Source organism: Centrocercus urophasianus, unplaced genomic scaffold (assembly GCF_019232065.1).
Source record: "Centrocercus urophasianus isolate 14NV4802_14NV808 unplaced genomic scaffold, USGS_Curo_1.0 seq_26, whole genome shotgun sequence".
Lineage (NCBI taxonomy): Eukaryota > Metazoa > Chordata > Aves > Galliformes > Phasianidae > Centrocercus > Centrocercus urophasianus.
In genome coordinates this window covers 14,346,309-14,366,302 of record NW_024884822.1, presented here as the reverse complement: position 1 = coordinate 14,366,302, position 19,994 = coordinate 14,346,309, and the positions used below count along the sequence as shown (strand labels likewise).

At 42.5% G+C, this 19,994-nt stretch overlaps 1 protein-coding gene across 8 annotated transcripts in view; it reads left to right on the top strand.

Annotated features, from left to right (window-relative positions):
- RAPGEF6 (Rap guanine nucleotide exchange factor 6) overlaps positions 1-19,994 on the top strand; it is a 105,665-nt gene that overhangs the window by 54,822 nt on the left and 30,849 nt on the right. For 5 of the 8 annotated variants that reach the window (XM_042826191.1, XM_042826184.1, XM_042826185.1 and 2 more), the window contains exons 7-16: positions 5,065-5,196; positions 10,892-11,075; positions 11,915-12,051; positions 12,995-13,153; positions 13,716-13,868; positions 14,439-14,603; positions 15,772-15,879; positions 16,225-16,428; positions 17,157-17,265; positions 19,183-19,426. In XM_042826191.1, coding sequence (XP_042682125.1) covers positions 5,065-5,196; positions 10,892-11,075; positions 11,915-12,051; positions 12,995-13,153; positions 13,716-13,868; positions 14,439-14,603; positions 15,772-15,879; positions 16,225-16,428; positions 17,157-17,265; positions 19,183-19,426 — 1,595 coding nt within the window. Of the gene's footprint in view, positions 1-524; positions 769-5,064; positions 5,197-5,377; positions 5,508-10,891; positions 11,076-11,914; positions 12,052-12,994; positions 13,154-13,715; positions 13,869-14,438; positions 14,604-15,771; positions 15,880-16,224; positions 16,429-17,156; positions 17,266-19,182; positions 19,427-19,994 lie in introns of those variants that run through there. The other 3 variants (XM_042826189.1, XM_042826190.1, XM_042826187.1) reach the window with 3 other exon arrangements.

Sequence of the window (19,994 nt, the reverse complement as noted above, 5' to 3'; positions counted from 1 at the left end):
CATTCCAATGGCAGCTCTGTGAAAGGGCTGGAATCAAGGGCGTCAATGAACAACAAGCGTTTGAAGGGAAGGAGGGAGCCTTCTTTAACTCACAGGTTGTAATGGGCTGAACTTTCTGCATCAGCCAAGAAAGAAAAGCTGCTGCACTGGGCTGTGATGGAGCTCGAGTGTGAGCATTTCCCAAATTTCAGGGGTTACCAAGTGCTGTCACAGTTAATGCCCTCGGGGTTTGTTAATGGGTTCCAGCTTAAAACAGTGGCAACTCCTTAATGGAAAATCCCACGTGAGAAGGCACACATCCTTTATTTTGCTTTAAATGGGGACTGTGGCATGCAGCCGGTGGGCGCGAGGGCTGCGCAGTCTCCTCTGCTCTGTTCCAGGGATATCAGCCCCGTGTTGTTTCTGGACATTGCTCATGCTGGCAACGTTTCAGGGAACTTCAGAAAAAGCAAATAAGGTGTGAAGTTACCGACAGTCTGTAAAAGCAAGGACAAAACTTGCTTACGCAGCCTGCAGAAGGACAGAGCGTTCCTGCGTCTGAGGCTGGCGGTGCTTCTCCTGTGTCCTGCAGGCATCGATCTGCAGTGCACATCCCTGCAGGGAGCTCAGGAATCTGGTGGCACGCTCTGCTCCCAAGGAGTAAAGGGCAAGGGGGAGCTTTTATTTCCTTACGGTTCGTTTTTCTTCTTCTAATTCCTGCTTTTGGTGGATGCTGTCTGCCAGGAGATTGGCACAGACTGTGCTTCTTCAGTAGTTCTGATTCTGGTGGTGAGTCCTTTGTTTATTATCCTCGTTGCAGAGTGACTCCGTGTGTATTCCATAAACCAAGCCAGGCTTCTTTTACAGATACTGAAAGTCAGTGTGTGGGTCTCTTGTCCTCCTTTGTGTTAGTTTACGTTGCTAATTTGTGTTGCAAATGCCCTTCCAACCTCTGTTCTAAGGTTATCCAAACTGTTTAAGGAAACGCTGATACCTATTTTCAAAACTTGCAAAGTCACTGACGTGGCTTCTCAGTAGGACAGGTACAACAAATTTGGTCCCATAGGAAAAGCAGCATGAAGAGCATGGACCCCTGTGCCCAAAGATGTGTCTCAGTCCTTTCCCTGCAAAGAACAGGGAATGCAGAGACTAGATTCTCACTTTATCCCTCTTGCATGTTAGCTTCTGCCCACTGGTAACTCATGACTTCGGTGGCTGCTTTCTCTTTGTGTAAATTCTGCAATAACTTTTCCACAGCCTTCATTTTTAGGCATTCCCAAGAAGCACATCAGGAGAAATTTATCCTTGGGGTAAAGCTCATTGTGAGCGTGCTTCTCAAGAGGAGATTGGTGATCAGCATGTAAGAAGATCCCATAATGCTGCACAGGACATGTGCGGTCTTAAAAATCTGCCCTACCAAAATGAGCTTTTAATTTAATTTCCAAGTGTTCTGTGATTTCTCTTTTGAGAGTCAGCGGTGTTTGCATCAGAAGGGAATGTCACTGCAGACGTGCTCTACTTGGGGCTGTGGGAATGGTCTGCTCCCTAGTGAAACACAGTGTATGTCACGGGGAAGGTTGGCACATCACTTGTGTATCCTGCGTCATCAGAGGTATGGATCTATTGATGCAAAACTAAATGAATTATATAGACTGATTTAGAAAATGAATGTTAATTGAGAATTCCTGTTCAAACACTCACATCCCGCTGGTGGGTTTTGCTGTCTTTGCATTGTTGGCTATCAGACACCTCAGTCTGGATGTCTGGAAAATGTGATGCAGGGAGGTGCAGCTCCGTAATGCACCAGGTAGCAGGAAAATGAGGGGGAAATTTGTGTGTGTAAAACTCAGAGGGGTCGAAATCACTGCAAAGCAATGATGGATGTGGGGGAAAAGGACTGAGCTTTGGAAGTTTGGGTAGGTTATGATGAGAGAGTGTGCAGCTGGTTGGTTCACTGCTCATCCTAATGGACATGGGAAGCTCAACATATCTGCTAGGGGATAGAGAGCAGCAGGAAAACAGATGTGTTTTTAGGAGGATATTGTGGCATTCAGTCTCTCTGTCAGAAGTTTGGACTAGAAAGTGGTAGAGAAGGATGCGTGCTTTGGGTGCTGTACAGAGCATATCTGCTTCATGAAGGACAGCTGCAGACAGAAACAATCTTTACAAAGTAATTCAGGGATTTTTACAGCGTGTTTCTACATGCTGAGTGGCTCTTCTCCATCCCATGCTGACAAATGCTTGCTGAGTTAGCCATTTAGCAGAGTGGTACATATGGCTAAATGAATAATTTAGATGGAAGTCCCAGTTCATACACCTAGCAATGGCACGAAGTCTGAACCTCCAGATGAGAGAGAAATTGGTTGTTTTAATGCTAAGACCACAAATACTCACTTTCCTGTGATGCACAGAACGCTTTGTGTCATTGGTTGTGTAGAAAGCTGTCGTGGAACCAAAGACAGCCATGGTTATTGAACATGGTGCTCCTCCTGGTGGGATATCTGTCCTCTTGCCTTCAGCCAACAGCTGCCAGGTCTGGGGGCGAAGTCAGTATTTTTGGGTGGGGAAAGGAAGCACCAACACTTTTTCCTAAGAGTTTCAGTAGCAGTGAATGTAATACTGTGAATGTCTGCTTCTGAAAACACAAGCAATGAGTCTTTGCTGGGTGCTGCCTGCTGAACAGGAAGGAATATGCAATTTTCTCTAATTTTTTAGTGTCTGGTTGTGGTGTGTAGGCGTGATTCCGTGCTGTGTGAGGTAAGTACTGCATTTCTAGCCACAGCATGCATCTCTAGACTGGCTGGGCAAGTGTGTTGGCTCTTGGATGGAAACCTCAGCAGTGTCTGGGAGGAATCGCATCGCTGCTCTGCTCCTGTCATGCAGTCAGTCTGAGGAAGTTCATAATTCTAAATAAGATCAAGATGTCTCGATTTACCTTTGTAAAACATAAATGTATCTCTTTTGGAGGTATATCTGGGTAAGGGAAGAGCAGAGCTGCTCCATGGAGCACCAGCACACCAAACACCAAACTGCTGCGCTCAGTCAGTGTGCTGCGTGCTGTTCCTTAATTCTGTTTACAATAAATAAAATAATTGATTGAAATGCAGTGCACATTCTGAGTGGTTAATTAGGAGATGAACAATTTTGGAACAGATTATTGGGTATATAAGGTTTTTCTTTTTCTTTTTTCTTCTTTTTTTTGCACTGTCTCTGAAAGATTCTAGTGTGGCCATAGGTGAATGTTGCTGTGATGGACTTGTTTCCTTAACACCCAATCTTCCAAGATACTGACGCATTTGGAACAAGCATCTTAAGTTTCTCGCATATAAAAACCACAGCTGAACAGGGGAATGCTTTGCAGCAGTAGCTCAGGCAATTCCAAAATGCTTTCAGCAACATCATTACCACATCCAGTGAGTCCACCCCGCGTCCGCTGCTGCAAAAACATCCGCTCCTCGTAGTGCTGCTTAGTGAGTTCTGAAGGGAAGAAAATTGCTTTGGGTAATAAAAATGACACACAAAAGACAGAAGCTGTGATTTATTTTGGGAGATTGAGTAGAGTGGCAAGCAGCACTTTAAAGGTCACTTGTCTCAAATAAACCTTATATCTCTCTCAGATTTAAAGAGATGCTGCAGTGTTTCCTTACACCTAGCTTGCATTAAATGTCTTTCCCAATAACATATGGCAAAGTCCAGCTGGAGCAGCGTGGGTGCCCATGTGCTTTATAGGTGATGGAAATTAATGTGAGTGCTGGCTGGGGGAGTGGAGATCAGTTCTAAGTGATTAATGACTTGATTAGAAGTACTCCTCTGGGGAGGAGTGGTGGTGGTTTGAGTTAGTCTTCAGTGTGCATTCGTGAGAAGAAGTACATACAAATGGCACACCTGGCTTTCCTTTGTTTTGAGGGCTCCGTTTTGTTCCTGCAATACTTCTCAGCCTCAGCACATAAAACTGCCTTTGTCACACACATCTCACATGTTGCACTGCCAGTTACAGCAGGCGGGCTGGCGTGGCACTTTGGCAGCAAAGCTTTTTGGGGGAGAGCTGCAGGGAAACGCATGGAGTCGGTTCTGCTCCTGATCCCACTCCTTCCTCTCCTGAAGGTCTCAGAGCCATTCCCAAAGGCTGCAGGTCTTTGTGAGCCTGACAAGCAGGGCTGGAATTCAGCTTCCACACTTCACCCTGCACTGAGCAGCCTCTATCCACACCACAGGGAACCAGCAGAGCCTCAGGGGCTTAACCAGTGCCTTAACTCAGAAGGCTTTAATGGAAATAGTGGAGTATATTCTGCCTTGCATCCATTAGTGGTGTCTGCTGTTTTTCTGTGTATGGCACAAAAACGTGTGCTGTAAGAAGCATTCATTTGGATTTAAAACAAAGCCAACCAGTGCCCCATCCATGCTGAAGTTGAATCCCACCCCTCTGGTGTCAGCTCTCTCCATATACAGATGGGTTCCTTTGCCCCTGGATTGGGTTCTGCCAGCTGAGGGCTTCCACCTTTTTACTGCTCCCCTAAGCAGAGTTTTTTTTCAGCCTGTAAAACTTTTTGGCTGCAAAAAATAGTCTTCAAAGTGTTAGGGGTCCCGTGTGTTTGGATCGAGTTTGCTGCTTGGTATCTACGGCTGGGAGGATGAGTTTGGTTTGCTTTGGTTTTAGTGGCAATTTGTGACAGCTTAACAATCTTTTGCATTTCAGACCTTTATAAGAAATTTCCCTGTTTTTAAATTACGTTCTTCATCCTGGGTTGCAGGATGAGGTGATGTTTAGGACTGTGGCTGGCATTATTCCTTTGCCATCTTGTTGGCTCTTCGTTCTGCTGCTGTGTGTCAGGGAGCTGCAAAGGGCCAGATCTTTGTTCTGCAGGCGATGCATCATTAAACATCAGTCCCACAAGATCACAAGTGTGACTGGGCAGGCTTCATCTAAATTCACATTTTCTCAAAATACGTGTCAGGTTTCAGGTGAATATTCAGATATTTAACAAAAATTTCATTTAAAAACGTTGCATGCAAACCAGATTTATATGACTTTTTTTTTTTTTTTTTCTTTTTCCTGCCTTTTCCCCAAATCCCTTTTGTTTACAGCTTCCAGCTGATCTTACCAAGATGCATCTTACAGACAATCCTCACCCTCAGGTGACTCACGTCCCTTCAAGCCAGTCTGGGTGCAGCATTGCCAGCGATTCTGGGAGCAGCAGCCTGTCTGATATCTATCAGGTAGAATTGCATTTGTTTCTTAGTTCTGTTTCCCCACCCCCCAGCTGGAAATTGCATTTTGCCTTTCCTAATTGCTCTGGCAGCGTTTTGTGCTGCTGTAACGCCGGCTGGTTATCAGAAAGCATGAGGTCAGACGTTCACCACACACGGTTGTTTGTTGTATTTGCTGTTGGCTGCCAGAATTTGGGCGGAAGTCCATCAGGAGCTGCTGCACAGACCTGGTGGGAACATTTCTGCAGTGACATCTGCATGCTCTTCTGATGGCACTTCCTTTCTGGTTTTTCCTTGGCACACAATCTGTTAGCAGTGAGGTAGGTGAGAGTGACCAGATGAGGGGGGTGGTGGCAGTATGTGTGCAGGTGAGCACTTATGTTAGTGCTTGGCTTCTCTGCAGTTTGATTCAGTACTTGCTAAACACAGCTTATATTGGTAAAGAATAAAATATAATAAAAATGAGTGGAGTTGCAGTACAGAGTGCAACAAAACAAATGCAGCAAGTTCTTATCCCATGTGGTATCCTGCAAGAGGAGCTTGGTTCTGGTTTATTTCTTGCTTTATCATATGAAGGGAAGACTCAGAGTTTGGTTTTGATGTGTTTCTTTTCCCCCAGTCTTGTTAACATTAAGAACACCTTGTTCCTGTTCCATTTTGTCTGGAAAAAGAGGAATTGCTTATAGATTGCGTGAGACCAAAGCAGTGGCAGTTTATCACTGCCTCCCCTTCCTAATGCTTCTGCAAACCCAGCGCTGCTTTCCACCTCAACAGCTCCCTCCTTGCTTTTCACCTCTCTGTATACCAGCACGTGTGCTGTTGCTTTTAAAAGACATATGTGGTGATTTATGTGCTGAATTATGGAGCAGATTTCATGAAACCCTTCTGCCTGTTGGGTTCCTTCCTTGGTTATTTGCATTTGTTGCTCACTGCAGATGTCCTGTTCTGCAAACAGAAGCATGTAATAAACACGCTCTCTGCACCCACTGACTGTGCAAATTCCGGTGTTTCTTGTTGGGAATAGAAGTTGAGGAACATTGAGAGATAACTTATTAAGTGCGTTATCTGCAAACGAAGCAGAGCTGCTGCCTCATGCCAAATTGCAGAGCTAGGTTCATGGGTGCACTTCTGATGGAGGAGTGCAGAAATGGCACGGCCTTTTCACTTCCGAGTTCAGATCTGCTACATTACCAACTAAACAGGAACTGTTGAGTGTTCTGTAGGTGTAGCTGGAATGTAGATACCTGTTCCCCTCTCTTGGGGACTGTCTGGGTACAGTATAATAAAGAGAGACTGATAATATGTCTTATTTACAGCAAAGTATTGCAAGTTAACTTTAAAGATAAGGCATTTCAAGTATGCGTTTGTCCCATTCAATCTATTATTTTACTTCTTTCCATTTGCTCTCTACCAACCAGCTCAGAATTACTTTGATTGTCAATAACTCTTTCCAAACGCACCCTGCATTCCTAGCAGCAGCGTGGAAAGATTTTGTTCTTCACATTATTTTTTGGGTTTCTTTTTTTTTTGTTTTTCCCCTTTTCTCCCTTTGGAATTAATTTTCCCAGCTCAAAAAATAATTAGCTGCAGTCACCAGAATGAGCGTGGCTGTGGTACCTGGGCAGCTCACACACTGAGGCTGATGGCACTTTTGCTGGCCTGTCTACCTGAGCCTTTTGGAAGGCTTATACTAAGTGAAAAGCACTTCAGATGTATTATTGATGAAGCAGATATCGTTCCAGTAAGGAGGGTGCACTCTTACCACCTGTGGTTAAATGCATTTGAAATGTTGCATTCCTGCTCTTAAGAAAATGCCAGAAGAGCGTAATGGTTAAACAAAGAAAAATTACCTAAATAAAATAAATGAAGGAGTAGCATTTTAATCTGCACTGCAAAGGTGGTGAAATACATTTATGCCCCTGAAGGAGTTACAAATTTACTCATATTAAAATAGGCTTTTCATGAAGCATTTGGAAAACATTGTCTTTGCTTTTGCTGTCAGTTTCATCTCTGCTGTGTGCCAAACTCTCCAGGACTATCATTAATGTCAAAGGAAGAGTATTTCTAAATAATTTTTATTAATGTAGCCTTGAAATGACCTTTTGAATGAATGATATCATAAGGTTAATTTGTAGTGCGTAGCGCAACTAATTCCAGAGCAGGAAACGGATTAGAATGATAGAATGATAGAAACAAAGGGTGAGACATTTTTTTATTAAGATTTGGAAAGGGTTTTGGTTCATCTGTGTACACTTTATTCATCGACAGCGTTGAAATGAGTTTTCACTTCTTCCAGCTGCTTCTCAGTGCAGGATGTTAGGCAGGAAATGAGCACAGGAGCTGAAGGTGAGCTCAGCAGAAACGAGCCCTGCCTGCAGCACGGCTGCAGACACATTGCATTGAAGCCAAAGCTGCTGAGGAGAATAAATTTATGATGATGTTTTCTCCCTTCACACCTTCATTTATATGTATGTGAAAGCTTTTCCTACTTTTTTTTTTTTTTAATATATTTAATTTATGTGTTTGTTTTTCTTCAGCCTCTTTCTGACAGTATGCTTCCCTTCAGAGCTCGGGTGTTCAGGCTCTTAGGAGAAGCTGTGTGGTTATGCATATAAGTCGAAATGAGGGATTATAACTTCTGCAAACAGCCCCTTGGCCTTGTAATAGGCATCCTCAGGGAAAAGCTATTCTGCAGGTATTACAGTGAGCAAACATTTCCGTTTGCTTTTCCATGGGGTAGGCTCTAAGAAGGCCAGCAAGGGTCGCATAGGCAATCCAGGCTGTAAGTCCAGGCCTGGGTGGGCATGGTCTCATGGTCTCACTTTGAGTGCAATGGAGTTGCTGCCTTTATCAATGACTTCCAATGCTCTTCTTTTACCGAGTGACAAATTCTCATCTATTTTTCCTTATCTGTTTAAGATCTGCCAGTGGTTGCTCAGTGTTTTTTTTTCTCTTTTTTTTTTTTTCCATCTCTCATTTGTCACTTCAGCAGTATGTGTTATCTGTGGGTAGCAATGTTACTGCCCAGCAATAGTTCCATCTGTGGTTAAGGATTTTGAGTGAAGATGGATTATCTATAAAATATGCATCAGGGTTTAGGGCTTTACTAACGAGTTTTCTGTCAATTCTGAAGACTTGGACAGCTTTCCCCCGAAAGAATTGACATGAAGGGAAGTAAAAACCCCATGTTCTTAATGGCAGGTTGCACCGGGAGCCATGAGCACTAAAATTACCTGCCATGCAGAGTTATTACAGAGCAGAGAGTCCTTCACATGAATACGTGTCAGTATCACCAAAGTTATGAGGGCTCCTTGGCATCCAAAGCCAATGCAGGCATCTCTAGGAACAAGCTTTACCAAACACAGTCCTGTTGTCTCCTTAAAGAAGTTAACAGGCGATATCAAGTAGAAATGGTGTGATTTTCAAATAGCAAACGAGGGTTTTGACAGTGAGCTGATGCTCAGCGTCCTGTGCTGTGCGTGCTGCTGGGTTGGCAGCTGGTATTTTTGCCCAATAGACCCAACCGTGAAGAGCCATATTTGTGCCAACTTTGAGGATTGGAGCTTCTGGTTTATTTGTTGTAAATTAGTGAATCGTTATTTTTTCTTAAGAATGTAGCTTGATCGGATTGCAACTTATTTATCAGGAAAAGGGAAGATTGGTTAATTGTTCCACACAGGCTGTACAGAGCACGTGTTAAATATCACCTTCCTGTAGAACCTGCATCCTCCATTTTGTTGCCTTAGCTTAATGTTATTGAAGTGGGAATTCACACTGTACTCAGTTTTACTCTGCCTAGGAAATTGAATATGAATTGTGGCTGTTCAGATGAAGAGATGCTGGAAAGGTCTTAGAATGAAACGCAGCACTGAGCATGTGCTGCCAAGGCTCTCCAAGCACAATTTGCACTTCGGCTTAATTCCAAAACTGTTAATGCGTGAGCTCCATAAGCCAGCAAAGTGATGTAATAAAAACAGATTTAACCCTATGTTTTGCCACCCTGCTCTGTAGGAAATGTTTGTTAAGTCACGTAAACTTCTTTTATTAGGTTTGGTGGGTAATTGTAACAAGGAGGACAAGTCCAAAGACCTCAGGAATATACCTGACCCAGTGTTTGTCTGCCTGGTGCAGAGGGCAATGCTGCTCCAGCTGCCCAAGGTCGGGTTTGCATTGGCAGCCCTGTGAGGAGCGGGGGCAGCGCTTTGCTGATCAAATCAACGCTGACTTTGGTGATGCAACTCAGACTTGAAAACAGCAGTGCTTCAGCATTGTGCTGCTTATGTCACGTCTGGAGCTTCGAGCAGGAGACAGGAGACGGGATTAGTAACCGTCCCTGAGTTATTGATAAATATTTCTCACTTCAGAAGAGCAAAGAGCGTTCCGTCTCCTTTTTAATATCCTGCCATCAAACATTGGGTTGCACCCAATGGAGCAGAGGCATCTAACAGCTCTGCTCTGTGCTGTAGTCGTCAGCTCATCACTGGATCTCCAGCCGTTCTCATGTCTGGAAGTGTCTGGAAGTGAAATGTTGTGGGCGCGTCAGGGAATTGGTGTTAATGAACAATATTCTAATTGACTGTGGGGGAAGGTTCCACTGGGGCTCTTCCGATGGTTGTAAAAATGAATGACAATAAAGGAGATGGGCAGAGATACTCATAATTCTGCCACCTTCTCAAATGTGTGCCTTTGAAAACGTACCAAAATGGAATATGTGTGTTCAGAATACACTGTGTACCAATGGCACTTTGCAAAACAAAATCATAGAAATTAAGGTTCAGACAATTTGTGTCTAACAACTGCCAGTGGGAGTTTGTTTACAGAGGATTTTACAATAGGTGTGCATTGATCAGTTGCATGCTGCATTAAATGAAGACAAAACGATTGAGGAGGTATTTTGTGGAAACTGGAAGTTTGAAACTGCTTGGTTTTGTTTCTTTTTTTCTTGCCCTCCATCTGCTTGGAAAGTTATTTTCATTCCATTACATCATTTAAACTTTACATGAGAAAATATTGCAAACAGTTCTTGTGTGATGCTGCTTTTTGGTGCCAGCATTTCTTTATCTTCAACTGTGGCCTCGTGCGTCTGCTCAGTTTGATGTCTATGTTGCCTTCTATTGATGACAGCAGAAATGTGTCTGTAGACATTGGGTGACCACTGTTATTACTGGATTATTTTACTACTTGGTTAATATTAAGTCTTAAATTGTGAGAAGCCATTTGTTCACGTGAGTTCACAAGGCACTAAGTGCCATAAAGAAGAGAGAATTGGCCAGCAGAGGTAGGAGTAGTCGTCCTGATCTCTTTTTTTCAGAGGCAATTCTCCACCTGGCATATTGATCATACACCAAAATCACAAACCATTGCACAATACTGGAACTAAAAGTAAGATCAGATCCCACTCAGCCTGGATTATTTCCCTCAGTGTTACACAGTTGGTGTCAGTGGGCTTGTGTTGCCTGCAGATCATTGAGAGTGTCATTAGTAAAGAAGGAGAGCACGTGCCCAGTACACAATTCAGAACTGGTGATGGTAATTCAGTAGCATGCTGTTGCTTTATGCCACAGGTATATATTTGTACTGTCTACTTTCTAGTTTAAATTGTTGGTCTTAGAATTTTTTGGTATTATTAACTCTACTAAGATAAGACCGAAATTAATTGGATGAAATCATTGAAGTCTTTATCTGATGGATGTCTTCTCTGTAGGCTACAGAAAGTGAGATGGGAGATGTTGATTTAACAGGTCTTCCTGAAGCACCTGTAGACTCTGAAGATGAAGAAGAAGAGGAAGATGAAGATATTGACAGAACTTCAGATCCACTTCTAGGGCGAGATGTTGTACGAGAGTGCCTTGAGAAAGAGCCTGCAGATAAAACTGATGATGACATTGGTGAGGAGAAAAAAAAGTAGATCTTTGTGTAAACCTGTGTCGTGTAACTTCAGCCAGCGAGCGTACATGTAAACTGTTGACTTAATGTTAAATGTGTATCATCATCATTATGAATGATGCCTTCCAGAGATCACTTTGCACTGGGGATACTGCTAATTAAATGTTTTTTCTTCTATCTGAAGAGTATTTGTTCTGAGAACTCAAGTATTTTGAAAAAACAGTCTTTGAAACTTACTATGTGTTCAGTGTTACAATCATTGTATCTGTTGATAGGAGGGTAACGTGGTAATTTTGACTGCCTGTGACTGTTGAATTAATTAAGTATGGAATGTTGAAGAGAACATGCTGGTGCTGCAGTGTAGATAAGCTTAATTGTGAACTGCAAAATATTTGAAAGGAAAATAATTCATTGCAGTGCCTAACTGGAAATTGGCATTAGTTTAATGGCAAAATTTAGGTTCTGTTATACTTTTGATTACTTCTGTGAACTCTGCAATGCGTTTTGTGCTCTTGATAAGCTTATAATTACTGTACAGTACGAGTGTTTTTACTTCTTCTAAATGTTTGAAGCTGAAGTGCTTTTACACTTAGCTAGATTGCTGCCTTAAGAGTCAATCAGGGCATGATCAGGACTGTGGAGCCAAGGTTTTTTCCCCAAGTTTTGATGACAAAACACGTACTGGGCTCATTTAGCTGCAGGCACTAACAAGGGTTGTAACACCACTGAGCAGTTCCTTCCGTGGATTAATCTGAGGTTTAATGTACCTGTGGGAGGGCATGATATCTAAGGAACCCCTGGGCTTTGCAGTCTTCATACCAATGTTTCCTTTGTCTAACAGAGCAATTATTGGAGTTTATGCATCAACTCCCTGCCTTCGCAAACATGACGATGTCTGTAAGAAGAGAACTTTGCTCAGTGATGATATTTGAAGTAGTGGAGCAAGCGGGAGCCATCATACTTGAAGATGGCCAGGAGGTAAGTAACCATCTGCAACACAGTTGAAGCACCATGGGCAGAAGGCTGCAGGTGGTGAGGGGCTGGGGAATGTTCTCTGCTGCTCTCCCACTCCTGAAAGCTAGAGAATTCCTCATCTCTTATCGTGACCCACTTCCAAAATCCCTAAACCTTAGTCCATCTGTGTGTTAGATCCTGCCTGCGTGCTCTTGGCTTCCTTGTTCAGGACTTCACTGTGGTTGAGTATAGGAAAAAAAAGGAAAACAAAACCAGCATTCAGTAATTCATGCTGTGGATTACTGTAAGTGCTAAAATTTAAGACTTTATTTTGGAGATCACTTGTGCAGAAGAATGCATAATTTCCATTGGTCAAATAACTCTCTTCTTACAATGTAAGAATCTCCATAATCGTGGAGATGGATCCTTGAATAGGATGTAGGTACCATAACCTAAATATCTACATTGCAAGCAGTTGCCAGTTAGGCAGTGGTTGGACTCCCAACGCTGAATTCTTACCTGCGCTCTGAATTCTTACCTGCAGCCTCTCCCTGTCCTTCGATCCAGAGATGTGGGATAGCTGGAGCCCATCAGTGCTCTGTGGGTGCTGAATGTGCTCTTGTTTCCAGTAGTGACCAAGTGGGGGGAAGAGCCCTCATGCTCGTTAAATAGTATAAATATACTGTAGCAATTAGCACACTGATTAAAAAGCAATCTATTCATCAGCATTGCTCCCTACTGAATTAGTACTGAAATGAAAGAAGAATGCTGAAAAGCATTCTTGTTTCAGTCAGCTTTATTGCTCGCTTTACAGTACACATTTCTGGTGAATTACATGTTGCAAAACTGTGGTGGCAACAAACTGGAGACTGCGAGAATAAAGCTTTCTGAGATCTGAGTGCTGGAACAGCTTATACAATGTGTTGAAGGAGCTTCACTTTTTAAATTGGTTTTTCACTCCCTCTAGCTCGATTCGTGGTATGTTATTTTAAATGGCACAGTGGAAATCAGCTATCCTGATGGGAAGAGCGAGAGCCTCTGTATGGGAAATAGTTTTGGGATTACTCCCTCTTTGGACAAACAGTACATGAATGGAGTGGTCAGAACCAAAGTAGACGACTGTCAGGTAAGATGTGTACATCTAGCTCATGTTTCTAAACATCCAATAAGAGACAGCAAACTTCTTTCATCTTAAGGCATGATTGTTATTCCAGGAGCAGAAGAAAGGAGGTTGGTGTTGGATGGGCCAGGGGCTCTGTATGTGTATAGGATATACATATAGGATAGTTGTACACTGAGCAGCAGAGATTTATTCTACATTGCTGTTGTGTGAGAAGCAGGACCTTTTGCTTTCTGTTGAAATGTAACTTTGGGTGTAACCTTAGTTCACCCTAGCTGTGCTGTGTGTGTGATTGAAGTGCAGTAAGAACAGATAAACAGACAATAGCCATGTCCAGCTTTTGCAGTGTTTGTTCCCTGTATGATTATCATTATGTTTTGGAGACAAAACGTGCTGATTAGTGTTATTTTCCTCTATTTATAACTTTCTGGTGTAGCTGGGCAGAACAGACTGGGGCTGATAACAAGTACTGTGCTGTGGTGGTTGTGTCAGAGCAGCCCAGAGATGGGGCACGAGGATGCATTCATGTTTTGAGTATTTATTAATGATCACATGTTGTCTGGGACAGTTTGTGTGTATAGCCCAGCAAGACTACTGGAGAATTCTGAACCACGTGGAAAAAAACACTCATAAAGTTGAGGAAGAAGGAGAGATTGTTATGGTAAAGGAACACCGGGAGCTGGATCGCAGTGGAACCAGAAAAGGACACATCGTTATCAAGGTGAATTTCTTCCCATTCTTTCCATTAGTCTATTAAACCTTTAATAATTAAACCTTTGTTCATTTTGGTTTAAACCTGGAACTCATGTTCACTGTTGTCTGTCTCACCTCGAAAATTCAATTCTAAGGAATTTGTATTGCTCTGCAAAAATCTACTTCCATACGTCTTTTAATCAATGTAGACCTTTGGGGTTTGCACTGACAGCACTTCTTGTGTAGTGGTTTGGCTTCTGTAGTCTGAAAGAAGAGCTTAAACTGTTCGTAATAAACAAAGTTATCACAGAATCACAGAATTGGGGGGGTTGGAAGGGAGCTCCAGAGATCATCGAGTCCAACCCCCCTGCCAAAGCAGGTTCCCTACACCAGGTAAATGGCTTTTAGGAGATGTTACCGATTGTTCTGGCCAGTTACAAGCTGCAAAATGGTCTGGGAGGAACATGAGGATTTGATTTAAATATATGAGTGCAATTTTTTTTCCTTGGGTTTTCCAAAACTGAAGTTTGGAACATGGGGACTCTCTGAGAAAGGTACCGGCAGGAGATGTGAGCTGTGTTTGCATTCCATTTTTAAGGCAACACCTGAGCGGCTCATCATGCACTTGATAGAAGAGCATTCTATTGTGGATCCAACTTACATCGAAGATTTCCTTTTAACGTACCGCACGTTTCTAACGAGCCCCTTGGAAGTTGGGAATAAACTCCTGGAGTGGTTCACAGTGGACAGCCTCAGGGATAAGGTGGGTTCCAGCCTCCGGGCTGTCATACGCAGGCATGGTGTTCTCTGCTAAGTGTCACTGCTTCTCTTCTGCAGGATGATTGCCTTTTTAATTTTAAGATTTGAACTCCCGTCTCTCTGAAATTCTTCTTGTTTTTTTACCAGCGCCTTGGGGGATCTTTTTGTTCATGATTTCTTGGATATATCACCCCTGTTCTCACGTCAGCCTTGTGTTCACCTTCTGTAGTTGTTCTTTGTAGAGTTTTTTGGTGTTTTGAACATCTTAGAGCAGCTTACTGAGAAGTCTGTACTCAAAGCAAACTGTGCTGCTGATAACTCTTCCATGAACAGAACCACGTTCAACTCTGTGTAACTGTGTGCAGATGCGTATGGAAAATTTACATGGTTTGGAACTTGTACTCATATCCAGTTTGTTGAAAATGGTGGCAGTAAAATTCTTGGCCATCAGTTTTATATGTTTGAGATGGAGCCGAAGGAAACTCAGCTATGGAGGCAAGGCAGGTTTTTGTGGAAGAAGTTGGCTGTGCTCCTTCACTATGGTTACTGCTGCTCCCTTTTTCCTTGTTCTCCTTCTGGCAACAACTGTTGGGTTTGTTTTTGAGAAAATGAATGTAAAGGAGGAAAGTAAAAGAAAGCAATCTCAGCAAATAGAAGAGGAAGTTGTTATTTTTAGAAGAGAAGCTGCCCTGGATTAGCATTTCTTGATAGCGCGGATGGATAAAGCAGTTGTCAGATTGAATTCCTCATGAGTAGCACACAACTGTCACACACGTAAATGCAACCCAAACAATTAGCTTCAAAACTTAGAAGCAAGTTTTTTATTGTTACATTGTACAGCTTCCTAGGAGAGGATGTAATTAGGAGGCTTTAAAAGGATGTGTTTTAGGAAAGGCAAAAGGAAGAGAGAACTGAAGGTAGATGACTGTGCCACTGAGTACTGGGTGATGTAATCAGCCAGATACAGGGATGTCTGATGCTTGGTTTTTTCATTCATCTCCACAAGGAGAGGAAATCAGGAGTTGATTTCAAGTGCAAATGGCTTCTGCTTCTGCTGAGGAATGCATTAATCTGTGCTGTGTTATTCTGTCGTGTCCTTGTATTCTTTTTTCGCTTGTAGATTACAGCCTGTAGGAGAAAAAACATTTTGATGTGTGCTTTTATTTTTTTAGGTTACCAGAGTGGTTTTACTGTGGGTGAACAATCATTTCAATGACTTTGAAGGTGATCCTGCTATGACTCGATTTCTGGAAGAGTTTGAAAAGAACTTAGAAAATACGGTAGGAGTGAAAAAGGACAACTGTCACACCTCTGACATTCTGCATTTCCATTTTCCACCGTGTCTGCAAGGGTTAACACATTGTAGTCCATAAGAAAGCACTGAAGAGGTGGCTTTTAACATGGGTGTATTTGCTATAAAATATATATTTAGGTACAAAGCTCTCATAAAATAGTGCACATGGCACTCATTTCTGTGTCTCCGCATCACTGCAGAAGGTTTATTAAGAACTGGATGCATAGAATCGTAATTTGTCTTTCTGACACTTTTTTTTTGCCTACACAACTTTTTTTCCATTTCTACCAGCAGAAACATCACACTCGGTTTCATGTCTCTTGTGTTACAGAAAATGAAGGGACATCTCAGATTGCTGAATATTGCTTGTGCTGCCAAGGCAAAATGGAGACAAATTACCTTGCAAAAGCCTTCTAGAGACTCCCCTCTCTTTTTTAGCCTTCTTGGAGGAAGTGACAAAGGTTTTGGTATCTTTGTTGAGACTGTGGAAATTGGCAGTAAAGCTGCAGAAGCTGGACTCAAGCGTGGTGATCAGGTAGGAAATGTAAAGCTAAGTTAATTTGAAACATCCATCTCTTAATTAAAAAAATCTGGTTTAGCCAACTGTATTGTTTCCAAGAAAAAGATCATCCTGTTGACTGTTAGATAAGAGTGGGGAAAAAAAAAGCAAAAATGCCAATACTTTAGGTTTGTATGTTTAATATGCGTTCCTATTGAATAGTATTCGAAATATCTGAAGTGTTTAGGTATTTCAAAAACAAAATGGAGAAAAGTAGACAAATTGTGGAGAATTTTGGTTGCTTTAGGACACTTTCTTAGAGGAATATGGTTGGGTTGAAGCCGTCACATCGTTTTCTTGGGTTGATTCTCATTGGGTGTTCAGTATCCCAGCCTGGGGCCGGGGAGCCTCTGGGCCCTGCAGTTGATCTGTGCTTTGGTTGTAACACCAGATGTGCAGCTGGTGATCCACCAGGTGCAGATGCTAAATGTAAGAACGTTGTCCCAGAAGTTGAGTTTGGTTAAAGTAGTTGATGGATAGGAATGGAGTTCCTGGCTCATTTACGGGATGGAACTTGAGTGGGGAAATGAAAACAGTTATTTTACAAAGAATGCTTTCATGGTACAGCTACTGTAAAGATAGTATGATAACTTCTGGCAAGAACTTAACATGCTTGTATTGTTGCCTTTACATTTGTAACTGTTGTAAAGTAACTCCGTTATAAACAGCTGTTCTAATAGTTCAATTTGCATTTCTCCTTGAAGATAATGGAAGTAAATGGACAGAACTTTGAGAACATTACCTTTGCAAAAGCTCTCGAAATCTTAAGGAACAATACTCATCTCTCCATCACTGTAAAAACAAACATTTTTGGTGAGTAGACTTCACAGGGGATGTATTTCCGTGTATGTGCACAAAACCTCCAGTCTCTCTGGCTCTACAACTTGCTCTGGGAGTGAAAGATCACGCAGGAGTCCCCTGGTTGTGCCTCCATTTGCTCAGAGTGTGCAGCCTCATGGAGAGGCACTGAGCCAGCATAGCCAGCGCTCTGCTCCCTGAGAAATCCTCCACCGGCTGCTTTAGCAGCTTTAGTGTCCCTGCATGCGATATGGCTGACATGGAGCCAAAGGAGCTGGGCCAAAATATTTTGCCAAGAAACAGCAAAAAATGTCAAACTGGGTTTTCGTAAAACTTTTTATGATGGCAGTAAGAACAATAGGATAAATGGCCTTTCTGTCTCACATCGATAAGGGAATATAAAAAGCGGTGTAGTATATAAATGTTAGCTTTTAATTGTCAGTGTGAATATAAACACATAAATACCTCCTTAAACACTCATTCAAACCATCTGTTCTCTTTCCATAATCCTGTTCAGGAAACAGAATAACCACAGCTACAGAAAGTACAAGGCTGTGCGTACCAGATAGATCCTTCCTCTGTAGTGCTATCTGAGAGCTAATGGTGGTTCCCCTCTAATATTTCCTCCTGCTGGTTACCTGCCTGTGTTCCCTATGAGTTTTCTTTTCAGTTATGATTTTCTATTTATCGCTACGCATGTAAAAAGTTTTAAGATCCTAGCTGTTATTTATTATCATAACTCTAATGACAGCATAGAACGACTGCAGAAATCAGTCGACTAGACTGATGAAATGGCATAAAATAAAGCATTGCTGTAGCTGAGGCAGTGATGGTTACAAACAAATGGGTTCCAACCTCTTTTCCTGCAAGCTGATAAAATTTCAAGATGATTTCTCTGATATGTTTTAATGAATTCACGTCGTGAAGCTGTTTTGAACTGCAGTAGTTGTGATTCTGTCCTTTTAATTGAGTGCTAAGTGCCTGGAATTGGCAGTGGACAATCCCCATTCTTAGATTTGAGTTTATATGGTGAAGGATTATAGCCAGAAATTGTGTCACATAATAGAAATATGCAGTTTGACTGTGAATATATGTAAAGTCCCTCATGTCTTGTTTGTCAGGCCAAGAAATCAGCTCTGCACAGCACTGTGTTCTCTTGGTACCATGTTTTCAACAGAAAGTACCACATTTCTGACATGAGTGACCTCAAAGATTTCAAAACAAAACGCCCCACAACAAGCAGGAAAACCCCTGTGCATTGATAAACCAGTCTGAGCAATTTGATTTTACCTTTTATTTGTGGGGAGAAACAGAAACAATGAAGACTGGCTTCTTTTCCTTATATCTTTTGGGAGTGTCAGTAGTTGACTGCCTTAGTTTGATAAATGCAGGAGGAGGCTTGATGCACCTTATGTTTCACTGAAGGAAAATGAAGGAAAAAAAGAGAATTCCGAGCTGTCCTGAAGTTCTTCAGGATGCACCTGAACCATTAGCAAAGATGCAGATGACAACAGTCATTAAATACGTAGAGAGATCGACACGAATGTAGAGGTTCCTTTATTGATCTGGCTGCCTTTGTGAAGGCTGGAATATCTTCATTCAATGTGCTGAGGTTTGTGCTCATTCTGAAGGTAGCCAGGAGAGTCCAGCTGTGCAGAATGGGGCATCGTTTTCGGTTCAACATTTGGGGTTACACTTTCTGCCAAGGAATTCCACAGCAAACCTTCAATGGGAAAAGACCTGCCCCCTTAGAATCAAGATTAAAATGTAATCTATAGCCTGGTTTGGCAGTGCATTACCTTTCTGTTTTGGATTCTGCTTTAATTTTTCTGCAGGTATGTGGGAAACCAAGGGTTTGAGGGGAAAGAAGAAAGCAACACGAAGGTTTAGGTGTGCAAAGGTAAATGACAGTGGTTGTATCTTCCCTTTCAGTGTTTAAGGAGCTGCTCTGCAGGATAGGGCAAGAGAAGAATGGAATTCCACATATCCCAAAAATTGCAGAGAAGAAAAACAACCGTTATTCCATCCCAGATATGCCTGGAGATGTGGAACAGATGTTCCCCCGTGAAAAAGGAAACAAGAAATTGAAAGCAAACACCGTATCTGGTGGGAGAAACAGAATCAGGAAAATTTTAGATAAGACTCGATTCAGCATCTTGCCTCCAAAACTCTTCAGGTGCGTTGGGCTCTCCTGGTTGGACAGCAGTTGTTCCTTATTGTAGCTGCTTTCTATCTTCAGACAGGTCCATGCTTCTTTTAAAATGCAGTAAATCTGAATCATAGAATCACAGAATGGCCTGGGTTGCAAAGGACCACAATGATCATCATCCAGTTCCAACCCCCTGCTGTGTGCAGGTCACCAACCAGCAGCCCAAGCTGCCCAGAGCCACATCCAGCCTGGCCTTGAATGCCTGCAGGGATGGGGCATCCACAGCCTCCTTGGGCAACCTGTGCCAGTGCCTCACCACCCTCTGGATGAAAAACTTCCTCCTCATATCCAACCTAAACCAGCCCTGTCTCAGTTTAAGACCATTCCCCCTTGTCCTATCACTATCCATCCTCATAAACAGTCATTCCCCCTCCTGTTTATATGCTCCCTTCAAATACTGGAAGGCCACAATGAGGCCTGAACTGCAGAACAAAACCAGAATATGTTTTCTGTCCCAGTGAACGCTTTCAAACACACATTCCCTTACTCTCTGTTCTTAAAGCTTGCCTACTGCATTTAATGAAAACATCTGACC